The sequence below is a fragment of the Aquarana catesbeiana genome, linkage group LG01 (genome assembly GCF_042186555.1).
Source record: "Aquarana catesbeiana isolate 2022-GZ linkage group LG01, ASM4218655v1, whole genome shotgun sequence".
In the NCBI taxonomy this organism is placed as follows: domain Eukaryota; kingdom Metazoa; phylum Chordata; class Amphibia; order Anura; family Ranidae; genus Aquarana; species Aquarana catesbeiana.
In genome coordinates, this window is record NC_133324.1 from 204,749,346 (window position 1) to 204,771,500 (window position 22,155).

The 22,155-nt window shown below is 40.3% G+C and overlaps 1 protein-coding gene across 2 annotated transcripts in view; it reads left to right on the forward strand.

Annotated features, from left to right (window-relative positions):
* Positions 1-22,155, forward strand: part of SRFBP1 (serum response factor binding protein 1) — a 213,506-nt gene that overhangs the window by 93,673 nt on the left and 97,678 nt on the right. For both annotated transcript variants that reach the window (XM_073624677.1, XM_073624678.1), the window contains one exon: positions 10,352-10,423. In XM_073624677.1, the coding sequence (XP_073480778.1) occupies positions 10,352-10,423 (72 nt within the window). The remainder of the gene's footprint in view (positions 1-10,351; positions 10,424-22,155) is intronic.

The window sequence follows — 22,155 nt, forward strand, 5'->3', positions numbered from 1 at the left end:
TATGGGGGAGTAACAGAAATAAAAGCCTGACTGAAGTTTTAACACTTCTCCACTCTTTCAAAAACAGAATTTGACTGGAGTTAGGCTGTAAAGTGGGTTAACATTTCCTTTTAGGTTCTAGGGGAATTTCTAGAGCGAATGGAAATATGTTTTCTACTGTGTAGTGACATGAAGAAAGGCCATTATCCAATTCTCTCTTGTAAAAGAGAATTTTTAAAAGCTGGAATCCAAACCTGCAATTTTTAACAATACTAGTAGTGGTCAAGTCCAGCTTTGCAGGTACAGTGGAGTTGATTTTCTAAAAACATATAGGCTATTGATTTTACAAGGGAAGTTGCACTTTGCATGGGAATTTTCCCCCAGAGTTTACTAAATGTTGTGAAATTTCAATTAGCACAAAATACCCAATCATGTGCAAAGAAGTTTTTTTAAAGGCTTTTTGCTTGCACATGATTGGATCATTCATTAAAGTAGAATTATAGGCCAAACTTTTTTTAAATTTTGGATAGAGTCCTGTCAGATTTATTTTTGCTGTGTCACTTTTTGGAGATTGCCCTTCACTGCCTGTCCCATAGTCAAACAGGAAATGAGAGGAAATCCCTGCAAATTAAGGGAATTCTTTGGGGATCCCCAGGTCACCAGAACTAGTGTCCTCATTGGAAGATTTCCCCTCCTATTACTTTTCTGGGGACAAGCCAACATTTTGTTTTTTTCTTTTACTTTCACTTTCATTGGTAAACAGGACAAATAGCAAGGGTGTGGTCACAGTCGGCAATAAAAAACTGACAAGTGTTCCAATCCTTCTGTACTCTATCCAAAACCAAAAGAAAATGTTTTGCCTTTTAGTTCTACTTTAAGCCCTGGGAAAAATGCCCTTGCAAAGTGCAACTTCCCTTGCAAAGTGAACAGTCTATTTTTCTTTAGTAAATAAACCCCAGTACCTCTTACATAGACCTACTGTATATTATAGTTGTGCTGAGATACTGGACAAAGGTAAAAATGGAAATTGCAGCACTTTATCTGAGTGAAAACCAAGAGCATTGGGAATCGGAAATTCGTCTTTCTTGGTACATAGTGGTATCTTAAACATTTCTCATCTGCCGTATGTATATATACAGCCTTGAACAGGAAGGGTGATATCTATGTCATTGCTGCAGCAATGACCAGTATACCAGTTTTTAGGACCAGCGTTTCTGTATATGGTACTATGAGCTATAAAGCCGCTGGATAACTTTTACATGTGCCGAAAAGGGAGAGCCTAGTATTGCTGTCACTCATTGCTTAGGGGAGTAAGCTACAATACATCCATACCCTCCTCCCCTCTTAGATGTAAGAAACCAGAAGCGACAAGGATTTTGTCACTTCCGGCTTTGGTTTGAAGTTTACAAGCCATTACCGGCTTTTGAAAGCATCTGATCAAAAGCGTCCTTTATTGAGAGCACTGGAGCACATTTATTCACTTTTAAACTCTGCTCCGGAAGGTACCCCGCTTGTGCGGTCATGCGCTGCTGTACCCGAATAAAATTGATGTACTTTTTTTCCCTGCAAATAGAGCTTTCTTTTGGTGGCATTTGATCACCTCTGCGGTTTTTATTTTTTGCGCTATAAACAAAAAAAAAAAAAAAAGACCGACAATTTTGAATAAATCAAACAGTATTTTTTACTTTCTGCTATAAAACATTCCCAATAAAAAAAAATTAAAAAATCTAATTTCTTCATCAGTTTAGGTCAATATGTATTCTGCTACATATTTAAAAAAAAAAAAAACAAAAAAAAAAAAAAATAAGTGTATATTGATTGGTTTGCACAAAAGTTATCGCATCTACAAACTATGGGATAGATTTATGGCATTTTTAATAATTATTTTTTTTATTAGTAATGGCGACAATCAGCGATTTTTAGTGGGACTGCAACATTGTGGCGGAAAATCGGACGCTAAGTGACACTTTTTGGGGACCAGTGACACCAATACAATGATCAGTGCTAAAAAAAAAAATTGCACTGTCACAGGATAAATGACACTGGCAGGGAAGGGGTTAATGCCAGGGCCTATACATACGTTTTGGTGAAGTTAAAACTTATGTATAGCCAAAATGTTTTTGTCCTTTTGTATGGAGTCAAGAAGTATTATAATCTCTGACAAGTTTTATTCTTGTCTGACTCCTTGCTAGGTAGATTCATCCTTTCCAGCTGTCTTGGTGACCACTGACTCTGAGACAGTAATTGATGTTAAAGTTGTCATGATGACAGAAACTAAGGCCTTCCAATGCATCTTTTAGGTAAATTGCCCTCACAAAACACAGAGTGGGAAAAAAATACATTTACGATGATTTTAACCTTTCCATACTCTATCCAGTACTGAAAAAATATTTTGGCTGTACATACACTTTAAAGGTGGGTGTACAAAGATTGTACAGCCAGAATGTGATGTGTATGGGTGCTGAGCTTTAAGCGGATGGGTTCATTCAGTAATATATAGTGTCTAGCTTCATTCAAGGTAGCAAAACATGAGCTCATGTTTGGTTTAGACAAGGAAACCCCCTTTAATATTTTTTTCCCATTTTAAATAGACAAATGAGGCACAGAGAATCACAGTGAAACAGAAAAAACTCAGTCTGTTTCATTGTTTTGGATCAGTTTTCCAATGGATTTCTGACCACTGGGTTCAAGCCAGAAGAACATTTTGTTTACTAAAAATTATCCATGGAGCATATTACACAATTGTGGTTTGGCAGAGCAAGTGGTCTGTGAGCATTGCTCTTTTCCAAATGTGCAATCATTACGGTAGAGGAAATGTGACTTTGGGCAGAAGTACACCCTGGGAAGATTCATTGTATCTTACTTTATCTCAGAAGATTACCCTTAAATCGATCTCTTCATCTCAAAGCACAAAGCTGCTGAGTTCCCAGTTTTGGGTTAATCATCTGCAGAAGCCTTCACAGCTTGGAAACAAATGTATTGTTTTCATTCTTTTAGTATATTCAGTCATTTTTTTGTTAAAGTAAAAAATCTGCCTAGCAGGCAGTAACTTTATATTTACATTTCAGCCACAAATTTGGACACATTTAAAACGTGAATTGATTCAGAAGTACATGTGACAAGTAGTATTTACATAAACACACTGAAAACATAGCTTTTATTTGTCATTATAATCTTCATCTCAGGGCTAGCACTTCCCCTTCTGTGACTAATTACTCGCCAATGCTTTCTGAAAACTTCCATTCTACTCTTTGTCCCATAGCAAAATCAGTTGTATGCTAGTCATATCAGTGGAGTGAATTCTGATCTTTTTATGGGTTACTAGATTTAAAGCAGTATTAAACCCAAAATCAATAGTCTATTATTTTGCAGCTTGCCAATTCTTAGATATGCGGGCCGCATTAGTTTGACTTTTTTAGGCTTTTCCCCTTTATTTTCACCATGTGACCTAGGCTGGCCATAGATGAGTGAAAACAAAAAAACTGACCCGATTTCCAACACATTCAAGGTGGATGGGGATCCCTTCCTGCTATAACCTGTAGTGCTGATCGAGCAAATATTTTCCAACAGGGCAGTTGAACAGAAGTTGATCAGTAGATCAACTTCTGTTCAACCATAGTGGCCATACATTGATTGAAATTCGTCCAGTACCTGCTGAACTGGCTGAATTTCGATCCTTGTATGGCCAGTTCTAGCCAACGAGTCCTGTTATTTTTTTTTTAAGAAACCAAGCTTTTTTTTTTTTGTTTTTTTTTGTTTTTTGTTTTTATTCAACACCTTTATCCCAAAAGGGAAAAACAAACTAACTCCTTAAAGTGTAATTAAAGTCTCACTTATGAAAACTGCGAGCTGACAGGCTCTTTATTGCAGAAGAGACATACAGTGGGGTTTATTTACTAAAGGCAAATCCACTTTGCACTACAAGTGCACTTGGAATTACACTTGGAAGTGTGATTGCTGTAGATCTGAGGCAGACATGCAAAGGGAATAAAAAACAGCATTTGACTTGATTGATTTACATGATTGGATGATAAAATCAACAGAGCTTCCCCTTATTTCAGAGTCTCCCCTCAGGTCTAAAGCGACTGCACTTGCGACTGCACTTGCAAGTGCACTTGCAGTGCAAAGTGGATTTGCCTTTAGTAAATCAACCCCAGTGTATCAATTACAACTGTCACCAATTTATTCTACAGGTTCTCTGCTTTCAGAAAATGTTTGTGTGCTCCATTAGCGAAATGGCTAAATGGTTTTGGATCCACTTTATTTTTTTTAATTATTACAATATAGCTAAAAGGTGTTTGTTTATTTTTTGGGTTTTTTTTTGTTTTGTTTCATTTTTTTGGTTTGAATCGAGTAGAGAGAAGTTACAACACCTGTCAGGGTTTTATTGCTGTCTATGCCCAGGTTAGGGAGATTCATCCTCTCTGATTGTTCTGTTTACCGTTCTCACTGAAAGCGAAGTCAAATTTTTGGATTGTCACCGGAACAAGGATAAAGGAGAAATCCTCCAATGGGGACACTAATTCTGACGACAGCCAGGTACTTCCTCACTTTGGAGGATTGTCCTCTCACTTCCTCTTTGAAAATGGAGGAACCCCCTAGGGGTGGGACTTTAAAGGCACTACCATAGCACAAATAAGGTAAAAAAGTGTATAAATGTTATTATATAAAGACAAAAGGGTACATGATAAATAAGAAATAGACAAGTACAAATGGATGCATTATGATGTACAAACGTTTGGCAGAATAGACATGATACAGAAATCCTAAACCCAACGGCGTTTCAGGGATTTTCAAGGAAGTACATATTCTTTAAAATTGAAATGCATAATAATCAATCAATAGGTCCTAGCATGTAATGGATATTAATCAAATAATACTTATATAATTATATATAATAATAATACTTACATCATAATAGCAAAACAGTACATAGACGCATCCAGACAAACTTTAAAAAGTGAGGAATAAACTGAGGCGAGGGATCCCCCATGGGCCACGTCCACCGGGCAACGGTCAGTATAAATTGGAGTAGAAAAAACCTGACATAGAGGAAGGGGAGGGAAATGGTAAAATACCCCTTTCTCGCATCCAACAGCCCCACTGGAGTCCGATTCACAGACCAGCGGTAAGCTGACACATACACTGGGGCCCAAAATAGGAGGATCTGGAATGAGAGCAGGGAGAGGGAAAGGTGAAAGGGAATTGATATAATGATGACCTATCTATGTATCAAATTGAGCATATATGTATCAAACAGTAATATGAAGACCTACTTGGATTTGTAAGATAGAAAATATACAGACCGATGGAAGAGGGGGAAGACTGTAGGGAGGTCTGTGAAGTCTTGTGCTGTGGGTAGACACTGTGAGATAATAGAAATATACACAACTAAGGATCATCCAAAGAGTAAAAATGTAAAGCAGAGAACAAAAAGGAAGGCTCTGCAAATGGAATACCATAAAAATAATAAGTAAACATTGTGTCTTACCAGCGCAGCAGGCCCTACCTGATCTGCAATGAGTGGAGATTATAAATAGAGCAGTCCCGCCCCTCCCACTGAGAACCCAGCTGCTAGGTGTAATGCCAAGCAGCTGGGTGTAATTCGCTCTGAGTCCAGCCTCCCTGGGTGGGCTCCCTGAGCTGTCACTGTGCCACGTCCCCACACAGAGCAAGCGCAGAGGGTGCCGCACGCATGCGCTACATGGGTTCTTAGTGGGAGGGGCGGGTCTGCTCTATTTATAATCTCCACTCATTGCAGATCAGGTAGGGTTGTATCATGTCTATTCTGCCAAATGCTTGTACATCATAATGCATCCATTTGTACTTGTCTATCTCTTATTTATCATGTACCCTTTTGTCTTTATATAATAAAATTTATACACTTTTTTTACCTTATTTGTGCTATGGTAGTGGCTTTAAAGTCCCACCACTAGGGGGTTCCTCCATTTCCATGTTAACTTGGGATGTGGCACACCGTTTCTGGTAGCAGCCGTGTTTGGATATTCATGTTTCTCACTTCCTCTTTTGGCTATGGGACTGAAAGTGAAGGAAAATTTCCCAAAGGGATTTCCAAGTCTCCAAAGATCAAACAAAAACTCATTTAGTATGCACTGAATTCCCCCCTTACATTAGATTTTATGTCATAAACCTTGTATAAGTGTCCACTGAGGCTCGGTTCACATATATACAAATTGGATGCTTTTTTAACCCCATCCAATTTGCAAAACATGTGATGTGGACCGGCTTTCAATGAAGCCTGTGTGGGGTGGCCACAGTGTGGTTTTAAAAATGGTCCTGTGCTTTTTTGGGACCGGTTCAGGTGCGATTTCAGATAAAAATTTGCACCTGAACCAGTGAACAGAAACGCACCAGACTGCCACGTTGAAACCTCGGGCGCATATGTGTGAACCCGGCCTGAGACTGTGCACATTATTGTGAGCCGGATAAAATCTTGTATCGGACCTTAGTTTGGAGACCCCTGCTTAAGAGAACTGGGAGCTGTGGGAAAGGGAAGGAGGTGCTGTGTGAGTGCATTTAGGGATTCTAAACAGGATGTTAATGTGATGCGTCATGGGAGTCATCTGCCTAATCAGCTTATTTATGTCAACTAATTTTTTGTCTTTATGTAAAGTAATTGGTTTATCTTAATTTTTAGGAAATTAATTGCCTGGGTGGTCTTGAATTCCTGTTTATCAGTGTTCTTTCCTCCTTACCATAGGGAAGAAATCCTGAAGATGAGATAGTCAGTATTTTACCATTGTGTTTGCTGTCTGCATTTTTGAGGACATTGAAGAAAACACAGATGCTGCTGTACCAATGCCTGGCCAGCTACTGTACAGATAATTAAAAGGAGCAGTTCTATTTTAGCTCACCATGTCAGCTTTGTGGCTTGTAATGATAGATTGGTAAAGCTATCCTATTTGCCTGCATCTGGAAATAAGTAGGTCCAGGTTCATCTGGTCTGTATATGATCTTTACACAAAACCTGATGTCATTCTTTTAAACTTTATTTTTAGCAGCAAAGTTTTTCCTGAAGGGTTGAATTTTTAGACTTTGAATGGCATTCTAATTCTTTTCACACATATGCTAGAACTCTAGTGAACTCTGCAGATACAGTGGCTTGCATATTTCGCAAACTATACATAGATTTCATTTGTTTTTACCTTATAAAGTCCAGCTTGATTGACTCGTGTGAGCAGTTTTCAGTGCCAGTTAATATGTATGACCCCTAAACCAGACACCCAGAATTTGTTCATATTTTCCTACCTCAAAGATTATTGGGAGTCAATAGAAGGCAAATTGTGTCATTACTATTTAGGATGCATGAAGTAAAATAAAGACAAATATTATCTAATATATTGGTTTTATTGGTGATGTATTGGTTCACTGGTTCAGACCTGCTTAGTTTTGACATGCTGAGGAAGAAAAGTGGCCACACAAAAGTGTTCATTTATCTCCTCCAGGGCCTTTCTTTTTTTGAGAGTGAAAAATGCATTCTGACACTTAGGGCTCATGCACACCGCAGCTCAAAAATGCCTGTTTTACAGGCATTTGACATTTTTTTTCTTTGCCTGTAAACAACCCTCCATGTTAGCCTATGTGTAAATGCACACATCAGTGTTTACAGGCATTTAAAAGCAAGAACGTTTATAGGTGATAAAAAAAAAAAAATCACTGCTTGATCTGAAGAAGAGCCTTTGGGCTGAAAAAACACACATCGATGCGAGTTAACTCACACGTTTATGTACGTTTGTGTATTAATACATTCTAATGGCTGGATTAAATGAATACATTAATATTCTGGCCAATAGAATGCGTTAACATGGCACGCGCATGCAAAAACGCAGCTTTTACAGCAGGTTTTTTTCCTACACATCCTTTGAAATACAGCATGCATGGAGCCTAAAGCTGCTGTAGACTGTGCAGCAATTGAGCAATTGGGTTTCCAACGAGATATAGAAACAAACTATGAGACCTGCTCTTCAACCTGACATTTGCATGTTGTAGCCCTATAGGCCTGCAATTAAGCCCCCTGTCTTTCATCAACTTGCATATATCCCCCTTTCCCCAGTGATAACCGTTTAAGACTGTACATTGTAACCTTTGGCAAATTACTGGTGTTAGACAGAAGCAAGAAGCAAAGTAAAGCTCTGCTGATTACTGTTGTCAATATTACACATAATAAGGGGAATGCAACCTTCAAGAAAATTCCAGACAGCCTTGGTTATTTTCCAGAGACTGTAGTTTTTTTTGGATCTCAGAAATAGATGGAAGGTCCAACAGAGTATATAAAAAATACTGCAATGATCAGAAGCCATATAAATCCCCTCAGAATACTAAGTTCTTGCTTTCATGAATTTGGCAAAGATATAGACATTCCAGACATCCAGCATTTATGTCCAATCTATCTATGCACCTCTGACAAATTTCATTTTGTTGTGAAAATGCAATACCCCATAACCTACAACAATGTCCATCATCCAATTATGTGTAAGCAAAAATTCTGTGTTTATTTTCCTTATACATGATTGGGTATTCTTCGCAAAGTGCATTTTCACCACATTTTAGTCTAAGGTTTAGTTGGAAATTTAACAGCCTATTTGCCTTTAGTAAATCAACCCATTATTTCTACACAGATTCAAGAACATACACTACTGCACAGGCACACAGACTTACATGATTGTGTCATTAAGGAACCGTCACTATCATCCAGCAAGTAGATGCTGGCCCTGGACAGTGCTTGAGAAAATATGGTGCTGGCATTCTGGAGAGAAAAGCTAGTGAAAGCATTGTCGGGGGGCGCTGTGATCTTTGTGAAGGGTAATAATCCTTGTGCTACACTTAGGACCCTTTCATACAGGCCAGATCCGGTTTTCTCAGCAGGGGACCGGTCCGTTGAGTCCCTGCTTAGCGAGCAGATGACAGGTCCGTGTCTGCTTTGCTTATTCAGAATGGCAATGACCCGCTCTGCTCTATGGGCAGTCAGATGTAAACGGACTGACTATCTGTTTACACCTGACTGCCCTCCAATCTGGCCAAAGTGAACAGATTCCCTTTCGTTTTGTTTTTGCTGGATCACATCAGATTGGAGGTAGGTGGGTGTAAAATAGACACAAGTCCATTTAAATCCGCCGCTCCATAGAGGAGAATGGAGAGCCTGACCGAATCCGCCAAAAAAAAAGGACAGGTGGACACAAGAGTGTTTTCAGCAAATCAGGCCTCAATGAAACTTGAATTGAGAGGAATGCACAGTACAGTATGTGCAACACTGCAAAACAGAGCCAAGGTGTAAACAGGACTGTAAGCTAACCATTTTATTTAGTGACAGGAGCTATGACTGGCATTCAGAGAGCTTTAACAAAGCCTGTCCGAAGCCTTGTTTCAAAGCAAGTGTAAACTAGCCGTTAAAGTGTGTTGAAGCCGAAGCAAGTGTAAATGAGCCCTTGAGTTTTGATATTTCTTTGCATCAGGCCATTATGTTCCGTAGGCGTAGCAATTAGCAAATGTATGCGGTCTGGTGAGTCCCAAGGCGTAGATAGTGACTTAAAGTATTGTATACAGTGTATGCAGTTGAGAAGTGTGGAGTATATATCATACATTGCATAGAACTGTGTGGAGTATAGAAAGTACAGCACAGTCTACAGTTTGTAAACATTCAGGTAACAGATCACTTTTGTCTCTGTACCTTTACTGACAGCAAAAAGAGCATGCTGGTTGCATATACTGTGTTTAACAAACTATGGATGAAATCTCAAACATCAGAGTTTTTATTATTTTCTAAGAAAAGGGTCTCCACATAAACGTTCAGTCCTAGCCAGTAACTTCCTACAGTTTACCAGTGACTGTACCCCAATAATCAAATTGTCTAAATAAAGGACTGAACTTTTTATCTATTCTTCACATTTGTTTTTTCTTTTCAGTTAAGTCTGTCAGATACATATAACAGATTGAAATGGTGAGCATGGTTGCCTCTGGCTTCACTGTCTGCACAACAAGTTCAGCACCCTGGTTCCTCTGAATCCCCCGGGCTTTGTGATATGAAATGTGTGACTATCTTTCATGGTAGAGAGCCTTGCTCACTCTTCCTTCTTCCATGGACCCACTGTTATCTGTTCAGGTCATCTATCACAGTAAAGCACATCCATAAACTTACCTCCATTCTAACTTCATAAACAATATTCAGGTAAAAACTGGAAGAGGTCACCTCTGTGTTACTACATGAACCAAAGCAAGTAAAAATGTTCTAGTTTTCCTAAAGTCATGTTTAATGGTTAATATTGGCTAAATGTTGTTGAACGTGTTTTTATCCAATGCAAGGTAATACAACTATATTTTATAAACAGTATTTTTTTTTATTTCTTTCCAACAGAAACTAAGACCTGATGATGTCACAAAAACTGCTCTACAGAAGGAAATTAACTTTGAAAAAGTATGCAAAAAGGTAATCGCATATTTTTATGGCTATATTTAAAGTAAAGCTCCAAGAAGATATCAAATACATACTTGAAATACACGTGTTTTTACTGTGAATTCATAATTTATTTCACCCAGTTTTTTTATGTGTGTACCTCGGCTACAATGTATAACAGATAGGTGCAGCTTCCTGTGTCATCTTTCAGCTATAAATAAGCCACAAAGGACATTAAGCATCATAACATCTTTTCAATGACCAAGCAGACAACAAAGACACTTTTAAAAGTAAACCCAGAAATACCATTCTGCTATTCAATGTACAAGTGTGGAAGAACTGCAGACAAAACATTTATGTTCATATTTATATACAGTGTGTGTATGTGTATATAATATATATATATATATATATATATATATAGTGAATCTGGAAAGTATTCACAGGGCTTCACTTTTTCCACATTTTGTTACGGCTTTATTCCAAAATTGATTAAATTCATTATTTTCCTCAACATTCTACAAACAACACCCCATAATGACAACATGAAAGAAGTTTGTTTAAAATCTTTGCAAATTTATTAAAAACAAGAAAAAGAAAGAAAAGTACATAAGTATTCACAGCTTTTGACATGACACTCAAAAAATGAGCTCAGGTGTATCCTGTTTCCACTGATCGTCCTTGAGATGTTTCTACAACTTAATTGGAGTCCACCTGTGGTAAATTCAGTTGATTTGACACAGTTTGGAAAGGCACACACCTGTCTATACAGTGAAGGAAAAAAGTATTTGATCCCCTGCTGATTTTGTACATTTGCCCACTGACAAAGAAATGATCAGTCTATAATTTTAATGGTAGGTTTATTTAACAGTGAGAGACAGAATAACAACAAAAATATCCAGAAAAACGCATTTCAAAAAAGTTATAAATTGATTTGCATTTTAATGAGTGAAATGAGTATTTGTCTCAGTAAGATTTCTAGCTCCCAGGTGTCATCTATACAGGTAACAAGCTGAGATTAGGAGCACTCTCTTAAAGGGATTGCTCCTAATCTCTGCTTGTTACCTGTATAAAAGACACCTGTTTACAGAAGCAATCAATCAGATTCCCATCTCTCCACCATGGCAAGACCAAAGAGCGTTCCAAGGATGTCAGAGTCAAGATTGTAGACCTACACAAGACTGGAATGGGCTACAAGACCATCACCAAGCAGCTTGGTGAGAGGGTGACAACAGTTGGTATGATTATTCACAAATGGAAGAAACACAGAATAACTGTCAATCTCCCTCGGTCTGGGTCTCCATGCAAGAACTCACCTCGTGGAGTTTCAATGATCATGAGAACGGTGAGGAATCAGGCCAGAACTACATGAGAGAATCTTGTCAATGACCTCAAGGCAGCTGGGACTGAAAGACTGAAATCCTGCAGCACCCGCCCTGTTCCTAGAGTGGCCCCCCTGGCCAAACTGAGCGATCGGGGGCGAAAGTCCTTAGGGAGGTGACCAAGAACGTGATGGCCATGCTGACAGAGCTCCAGCGTTTCTCTGTGGAGAGAGGAGAACCTTCCAGAAGAACAACTACCTCTGTAGCAATCCACCAATCAGGCCTGTATGGTAGAGTGGCCAGACGGAAGGCACCCCTCAGTAAGAGGCACATGACAGCCAATCTGGAGAAGGCACCTGAAGGACTCTCAGACCATGAGAAATGAAATTCTGTGGTCTGATGAAACAAAGATTGAGCTCTTTGGCCTGAATGTCAAGCATCATGTCTGGAGGAAACCAGGCACCGCTCATCACCTGGCCAATACCATCCCTACAGTGAAGCATGGTAATGGCATCATCATGCTGTGGGGATGTTTTTCAGCGGCAGGAACTGGGAGACTAGTCAGGATCGAGGGAAAGATGAATGCAGTAATGTACAGAGACCTCCTTGATGAAAACCTGCTCCAGAGTGCTCTGGACCTCAGACTAGGGTGAAGGTTCATCTTCCAACAGGACAAAGACCCTAAACATACAGCCAAGATAACAAAAGAGTGGCTACAGGACAACTGTGAATGTTTTTGAGTGGCCCAGCCAGAGCCCAGACTTGAACCCGATTGAACATCTCTGGAGAGATCTGAAAATGGCTGTGCACTGACGCTCCCCATTCAACCTGATGGAGCTTGAGAGGTCCTGCAAAGAAGAATGGAAGAAACTGCCCAAAAAAAGGTGTGCCAAGCTTGTTGCATCATACTCAAAAAGACTTGGGGCTGTAATTGTTGCCAAAGGTGCTTCAACAAAGTATTGAGCTAAGGCTATGAATACTTACTTACATGGGATTTTTTTTTGTTTTTAATACGTTTGCAAAGATTTCAAACTTCTTTCACGTTGTCATTATAGGGTATTGTTTGTAAAATTTTGAGGAAAATAATGTATTGAATCCATTTTGGAATAAGGCTGTAACATAACAAAATGTGGAAAAGCGCCGTGAATACTTTCTTGATGCACTGTGTATATGTGTGTGTGTATATCTATGCATACTTCCTATCAGGGTGCATTCGATTTAAATCACTCGTAAAAAGGATTGATTTTAAATCAACTCAATTTAAATCATAACTTTTAAAGAGCAACTGTCATCTCTGACCCGCTGTTGACTCACCGACAGTCCCATTCACTTTAATGACACAAAAAGGTGAGGAACGGGGCTGCAGCAGGTGAGTGGATACCCACTAACAGGCGCTGCCATGATGGATCTGAAATGACCAGATGCTCTTTAAATATAAGGGCTTATTCTTGCTGCTAGTTAGAATCTTTAATATTTGCAAACAAACTTAAGGTTTAGAATAATAAGCTGTCAGGTTATTAAAACATCGATATTGGAACCGATTCAATCATACAGTTTGTAGTGTACATAGATTTGCAAAACAATGGGATAAAGGAATATTTCTGTACTTTGTTTTATCTCATGATTACTGTGAAATTGTGTGACTGCATCACTGCAGTGCATTTCATCTCTGCTTGCAGAGCTTGGATTAATTGAATGAGTTTACCAAAAATGTAAATATTGCAGAATATACAGCCGCATGCTGAATAAACTAATTGATAACGTATCCTAAATAGCAAACTATCTTTAGATAGATTTTTACTCCGAAGGCATTTTATCAAAATACATTTTATAAAAATCAAAAAAATCTGATTTAAATAAAAAAAAAAAAATCTGTTTTCTGTTTTTCAAAAAATTCAAAAATCATTGATTTTTATCCGCCCTGCTTCCTATGGTGTAAATCTGTGGTGGTCAACTTGAATATTATAGAGAGCCTTAAGTGCAGCCCTCAGCACTAGAGGGCTACAAAATAGAAGCACACTTTTGTTATTGAGGTGCATTTCGTTGGATTAGGCAGTCCATTGAACCATTCAAGCCCCCCAACTTTGGTGTCAGTTAAAGCAGTAACAACCCCCAGCATTGGTGTTAGTGAACATAATAGAAAAAAAAAAAGTTGATGTCAGTGGATGCCATAAAAACCCCCAGCATTGGTGTCTGTGACCACAATAATAACCCCCAGCATTGGTGTCTGTGACCACAATAATAACCCCCAGCATTGGTGTCCGTGACCACAATAATAACCCCCAGCATTGGTGTCCGTGACCACAATAATAACCCCCAGCATTGGTGTCCGTGACCACAATAATAACCCCCAGCATTGGTGTCCGTGACCACAATAATAACCCCCAGCATTGGTGTCCGTGACCACAATAATAACCCCCAGGATTGGTGTCAGTACCATAATAATACCACCCAGCGTTGGTGTCAGTGAACACAATAATAACCTAGACATAAGTGGAACTGACAACAAAATGTCTTTGATTTTAAACCATAAATCCTTGCCCTATAACAGATTTACTGCTACAGGGCAGCCGTTCTGTGCAGAATCACATATACTGTACGTGATTCTGCACTTCCTGGTAAGGGGACGCATGCCGCTTCTGCAGTGATTAGTCACATTATAAGCGGGTGGCGGCCAATGGATGTCAAGCAGCTGCTGATCATCAAGGAGAAAGGCTGGACGGAACTCTGCATATGTAAACCAGGCAGAGTTCTGTCCTGACAGGGGGGAAGTGATGGATTCTATCTAGTAAAAACTACACACAAACACTGGCTAGGCACACATTTAATCCTTTGATCGCCCTAGATGTTTAACCTCTTTCCAGCCAGTTTCATTAGGTCAGTGACACTGATCACTGGTTCCTGCAAAGTGTCAGACTGTCCACCACAATATCGCAGTCCCGCTATAAGTTGCTCATCACCGCCATTACTAGCATAAAAAAAAAAAAAAATTCCAGTATATATCCCATAGTTTGTATATATGCTATACCTTTTGCGCAAACCAATCAATGTACGTTTATTGGGATTTTTTTTTACCGAAAATATGTAGCACAATACAAATCGGCCTACGTTTATCTCAGTGACAGTTTGAAAAAACAGACCGATTTGTCCCGTCTGTAAAAGAATCAGCCTGTAAATTCAGAGACAGGTGGCTACAGCTGAGCCGAGCTTCTGTGACACTCTTACACAGCCCAGCGAACACACCCAACCCCCTCACTCCCCTCATGGACGGTAGAGCATAGAGGAATACAGCTCCTCCTGTGCCTGACCGTCCCGCCCACACTATCCCCCGCGTTCAGCTGTGCCTGAAAGAGAGGGGATGTGTGGCCGGAAATATGAAAATCAGTAGCTGCAGATTCCTGGCTGTGTCAATGAAGCCTGAGCTTCCAGCCTGGACCCCGTGATTGAGTGTGTACACTGCAGTACACTGTGATCAATGAACTGTCCCTATCTCCCTCCCTTCTCTCCCCCATCTGTCTGCCCCCCACCCTCCTGCCCTTTCAAGACCTTCACAAACTTTCAGTTTCAGTTAGGCAGCCTATTTCGTATGTGGGCGTGATCTTCGTATGCATTCACCTTTTTTTTTTTTTTTTTATTTTATTGTTTGTTTTACTTTTATCTTTCTATTTTGACACTTTTTTTTTTATTTGATTATATTCCTATTGCAAGGAATTTAAAAACCCCTTGTAAAAGGAATAGGGCGTGACAGGTCCTCTTTACAGCGGGATCTGGGGTCTTTAAGTTCCTAGATCTCGCCTTTAGGCTGGGAAGCCTGAAATAAAAAAATTAAAAAATTTTTTGTCTTCCTAGCCGGGGCAATGGCATTTTCTCAAATGCAGAGGCCGGGCGTAAAGTCATAACATTGCGCCTGGCCTCCGAAAGGTCATAGGAACTTCCAGGGGCCATCAGGCCCGCAGGATTCTCTATTGTAAACTACCGGCGTATGCCTTGTTCGGCTCGCCGATAGCACAGGTGAGCCGGTAGAAGCATCAGAGGGCGGCGGGGACGCCGCCTGTAAGAACAATCAGTCGGCTGAATGATTTTTCTTATGGTTTAGGGAATGAGAAAAATTATATCTGAATGATGCCTGTAACTGCAGGCATTATTCAGATATCACCACTGAAAGTCTGCGACGTAATATGATTTCGCCCCAGGGAGAAGTGGTTAATATAATTGCACTTACATTCAATAGTGCTACTATCAGCTCTAGTTAAAACTAGATTTTCTTTTGTTTGGAGTGAATTTCACAAATGGTGATCTCAAAAGAAAGAAAACAAAACAGAAACTTCCTTAAAACACGTTGCCCTAGTTTTCCCATTCTCTCTTCCACACATGCTGTAATGCTTCACATTATCCTTGTGTTTTCTTCTCAGGAAAATTAAATTACAGAAGGCCAAGTTCTGACCCATGGACAAGTATTTGTATACAACATGCTTTGGAAAGGATGTATAAGGCAATATATGCCTATAAACGTTTTTGTATACATTTAGACCATTAAAATTTAAACCATTTTAAATATGTGTTGGATTAGCGCAAAGATATTTCTGGATTGCTAATGTCTACAAATGGCAAAGCTTTACTGTGTCTTCCTTAGTCATTTATAAAAGAAGGACTCTTAAAATAGATGTGAATAAAATTTTGTTTTCTCTGCTGCTTGGAGATTGTAAGCAGAGTTGTCATCCTTGGCCAGTTCTCATCTGCTTGACTACAGAACATCCCCTTCCTTATCTTTATAAAATAAAGGGAGTTGTTATGTAGTTCAGCGGGGCAAAAATGGTCTGACAACACTGTCTGGTATTTCAGTGCAGCAGCAAAGACAGTGTTGTCCAAGAAGGTAGAAACTCACTGGATTTTTGGCAGGCTCACAAGATCTTTTTCTGTACTTGCTGCATTTTTAAAGAGACTAAATATAAATGTGCATGCATTGCAGAGATATACTGCTTTTTGTATGACTCATCCTCTTCCTTCTCCCAAGCTCTAATGAGTTTGCAGCTTTTTTATTTATCTTTTTGAGTGGGGGGAGGTGTTACCCCTTTTCTTCTTCGTTCCCCACATGGTTGAGAATGGCGTCCATTTAAACCACCCACCCCCACTACCTTCCAAATACGTTTGAGACGCATCACACATCCCAGGAGGCTGCAGGAACAGTCTCCCAGGTACTGCAGTGCAAGTACAGTGGGGAACTGGCTGTGAGACATCACCAAGTCACAGCCAGCTCCCAAATCCATGATGTGGTGTCCGGGAGCTGCAATGGTGAGAAGGCTCATCTCCATGGGCTGGTTTCAACCCTATGATTGCCATACTACCACGCCACACTCCTGTGCATTGCACGTGGTTGTGCTGCTATTCTGGCGCGCACATCCCAGGAGGCTACAAGTATTGGCATGCCTTGTGCAAGTGCAGTGGGGAACTGGCTGTGAGATATCACAAAGTCACAGCCGCCTGCCAAATCCATGATGAAGTGTTCGGGATCTGCAGTGCTGACAAGGATCATCTCCAATGTAAACATCCCTTGTAATAGGAATAGGGCATGACAGGTCCTCTTTACAGCGGGATCTGGGGTCTTTAAGTTCCTAGATCTCTCCTCTAGGCTGGGAAGCCTGAAATAAAAAAAAATGTCGGCTTCCCAGCCGGGGCAATGGCATTTTTTCAAATGCAGAGGTCGGGCATAACGTCATAACATCGCGCCTGGCCTCCGAAAGGTCATAGGAACTTCCGGGGGCCATCTGGCCCGCAGGATTCTCTATTGTAAACTACCGGCGTATTCCTTCTCCAGCTCGCTGATCGCACAGGTGAGCCGGTAGAAGCATCAGAGGGCGGCGGGGATGTCCCGCCGCCTGTAAGAACAATCAATCGGCTAAATGATTTTTCTTATGGTGCAGGGAATTAGAAAAATTATATCTGAATGATGCCTGTAACTGCAGGCATCATTCTGATATCACCACTGAAAGTCTGCAACGTCATATGATGTCGCCCCAGGGAGAAGTGGTTACTATAATTGCACTTACATTCAATAGTGCTACTATCAGCTCTACATAAAACTAGATTTTCTTTTGTTTGGAGTGAATCTTACAAATGGTGATCTCAAAAGAAAGAAAACAAAACGGTAACTTCCTTAAAACACGTTGCCCTTGTTTTCCCATTCTCTCTTCCACACATGCTGTAATGCTTCACATTATCCTTGTGTTTTCTTCTTGGGAAAATTAAATTCCAGAAGGCCAAGTTCTGACCCATGGACAAGTATTTGTATACAACAAGCTTTGGAAAGGATGTATAAGGCAATATATGCCTATAAACGTTTTACATACATTTAGACCAAAACCGTTTTCAAATTTAAATATGTGTTGGATTAGCGCAAAGATATTTCTGGTATGCTAATGTACACAAATGGCAAAGCTTTACTGTGTCTTCCTTAGTCATTTTTAAAAGAAGGACTCTTAACCACTTGACCACTGGCCACTTAAACCCCCTTAATAACCAGACCAATTTTCAGCTTTTGGTGCTCTCACATTTTGAATGACAATTACTCAGTCATGCAACACTGTATCTATATGAAATTTTTGTCCTTTTTTTCACACAAATAGAGCTTTCATTTGGTGGTATTTAATCACCGTTGGGTTCTTTATTTTTTGCGCTATAAAAGAAAAAAGACCGAAAAATCTGTTTCTTCATTTCTGTTATAAAATTTAGCAAATTAGTAATTTTTCTTCATATATTTTGGCTAAAATTTATACCGCTACATATCTTTGGTAAAAATAACCCAAATTGGTGGATATTATTTGGTCTTTGTGAAAGTTATAGAGTCCAAAAGCTATGGTGCCAATATCTGAAAATTGATCACACCTGAAGTACTGACTGACTAATTTCTTGAGACCCTAACATGCCAGAAAAGTACAAATACCCCCCAAATGACCCCTTTTTGGAAAGAAGACATTCCAAGGTATTTAGAAAGATGCATGGTGAGTTTTTTGAAGTTGTAATTTTTTCCCACAATTCTTTGCAAAATCAAGTTTTTTTTTTTTTTCACAAAATTGTCATATTAGCAGGTTATTTCTCACACACAGCATATGCATACCACAAATTACACCCCAAAACACATTCTGCTATTACTCCCGAGTATGGCGATACCACATGTGTGAGACTTTTACACAGCGTGGCCATATACAGAGGCCCAACATGCAGGGGAGCACCTTCTGACATTTCTCTCCTACATGTAAAAATCATCATTTATTAGCTAGAAAATTACATAGAACCCCAAAACGTTATGTATGTTTTTTTAGCAAAGACCCTAGAGAATACAGTGGTAGTCATTGCAACTTTTTATCTCGCACGGTATTTGCGCAGCAATTTTTTTAACGCGTTTTTTTTGTAAAAAAAAAATGTTTTGTGCTTTAAAAAAAACAAAACAGTAAAGTTAGCCCAGTATTTTTGCATAATGTGAAGGATGAAGTTACGCCGAGTAAATAGATACCCAACATGTCACCTTTCAAAATTGCACGCGCTTGTGGAATGGTGCCAAACTTTGCTACTCAAAAATCCCCATAGGCGATGCTTTAAAATTTTTTACTGGTTACATGTTTTGAGTTACTGAGGAGAGGTATAGGGCCAAAATCATTGCTCTCGCTCTACCGATCGCAGCGATACCTCACATGTGTGGTTTGAACACCGTTTTCATATGTGGGCGGGACTTACGTATGCGTTCGCTTCTGCATGCGAGCACAGAGGGACAGGGGTGCTTTAACCACTTGACAACTGGGCACTTAAACCCCCTTCCTAACCAGACCAATTTTCAGCTTTTGGTGCTCTCACATTTTGAATGACAATTACTCAGTCATGCAACACTGTATCTTTATGAAATTTTTGTCCTTTTTTTCACACAAATAGAGCTTTCTTTTGGTGGTATTTAATCACTGCTGGTTTCTTTATTTTTTGCGCCGTAAAAGAAAAAAGACCGAAAAATCTGTAAAAAAAATACATTTTTCTTCATTTCTGTTATAATATTTTGCAAATTAGTAATTTTTCTTCATATATTTTGGCCAAAATTTATACCGCTACATATCTTTGGTAAAAATAACCCAAATCGGTGGATATTATTTGGTCTTTTTGAAAGTTATAGAGTCTAAAAGCTATGGTGCGAATATCTGAAAATTGATCACACCTGAATTACTGACGGCCTATCTAATTTCTTGAGACCCTAACATGCCAGAAAAGTACAAATACCCCCCAAATGACCCCTTTTTGGGAAGAAGACATTCCAAGGTATTTAGAAAGATGCATGGTGAGTTTTTTGAAGTTGTCATTTTTTCCCACAATTCTTTGCAAAATCAAGGTTTTTTTTTTTACTTTTTTTTTTTTCCACAAAATTGTCATATTAGCAGGGTATTTCTCACAGACCGCATATGCATACCACAAATTACACCCCAAAACACATTCTGCTATTACTCCCGAGTACGGCGATACCACATGTGTGAGACTTTTACACAGCGTGGCCACATACAGAGGCCCAACATGCAGGGGAGCACCTTCAGGCGTTCTGGAGCACCCAGGCCAATTCTGACATTTCTCTCCTACATGTAAAAATCATCATTTATTAGCTAGAAAATTACTTAGAACCCCAAAACATTATATATGTTTTTTTAGCAAAGACCCTAGAGAATACAATGGCGGTCGTTGCAACTTTTTATCTCGCACAGTATTTGCGCAGCAATTTTTTTAACGCGTTTTTTTTGGGAAAAAAAACTGTTTTGTGCTTTACAAAAACCAAAATAATAAAGTTAGCCCAATGTTTTTGCATAATGTGAAAGATGAAGTTACGCCGAGTAAATAGATACCCAACATGTCACCCTTCAAAATTGCACGCGCTTGTGGAATGGCGCCAAACTTTGCTACTCAAAAATCCCCATAGGCGACGCTATAAAATTTTTTACTGGTTACATGTTTTGAGTTACAGAGGAGGTCTAGGGCCAAAATTATTGCTCTCGCTCTACCGATCGCAGCGATACCTCACATGTGTGGTAGGAACACCGTTTTCATATGTGGGCGGGACTTACGTATGCGTTCGCTTCTGCATGCGAGCACACAGGGACAGGGGCGCTTTAAAAATTTTTTTTTTTTTTTTATTGTTCATTTTACTTTATTTTAGTTTGATGCTTTTTTCCAAAAAAAAAACATTTTGACCACTTTTATTTCTATTACAAGGAATATAAACATCCTTGTAATAGGAATATGGCATGACAGGTCCTCTTTACAGTGATATATGGGGTCAATAAGACCCCACATCTCACCTCTAGGCTGGGAAGCCTGAAATTAAAAAAAAAAAAAAAAAAAAAAGATCCTGGCTTCGATCGTAGCGGTGAGTCGGTAGAAGCACCGCAAGGCGGCGGGAAGGGGGGACGTCCCCTCTCGCCTCCCGTAAGAATGATCAAGCAGTGGAACAGCTGCTATGATTGTTCTCATGGTGTAGGGAATCGCCGGCTGAAAAAGCTGATATCTGAATGATGCCTGTAGCTGCAACCATCATTCAGATATCTCCGCACAAAGTCAAGGACGTTGTATGACGGCCGGCGGGCGGGAAGTGGTTAAAACGCTTTTTTTTTTTTTTTTTAACACAAAGTTGTCCATTTATACAATATTTCTACCACATAACATGTACATACCAAAAATTACACCCCAAAATAGATTCTCCTACTCCTCCTGAGTACGGCGATACCACATGTGTGAGACTTCCACAGCCTGGCCACATACAGAGGCCGAGTACAGCTGAGCATGGCTCAGTATGGCGGGGTATTGCGGAGTATGGCGGGGTATTGCGGAGTATGGCGGGGTATTGCGGAGTATGGCGGGGTATGGCAGGGTATTGCGGAGTATGGCGGGGTATGGCGGGGTATGGCAGGGTATTGCGGAGTATGGCGGAATATGGCGGGGTATGGCGGAGTATGGCGGGGCATGGCAGAGTATGGCGGGGCATGGCAGAGTATGGCGGGGCATGGCAGAGTATGGCGGGGGCATGGCAGAGTATGGCGGGGGCATGGCAGAGTATGGCGGGGGCATGGCAGAGTATGGCGGGGGGCATGGCAGAGTATGGCGGGGGGCATTGCAGAGTATGGCGGGGGGCATTGCAGAGTATGGCGGGGGGCATTGCAGAGTATGGCGGGGGGCATTGCAGAGTATGGCGGGGGGCATTGCAGAGTATGGCGGGGGGCATTGCAGAGTATGGCGGGGGGCATTGCAGAGTATGGCGGGGGGCATTGCAGAGTATGGCGGGGGGCATTGCAGAGTATGGCGGGGGGCATTGCAGAGTATGGCGGGGGGCATTGCAGAGTATGGCGGGGGGCATTGCAGAGTATGGCGGGGGGCATTGCAGAGTATGGCGGGGGGCATTGCAGAGTATGGCGGGGGGCATTG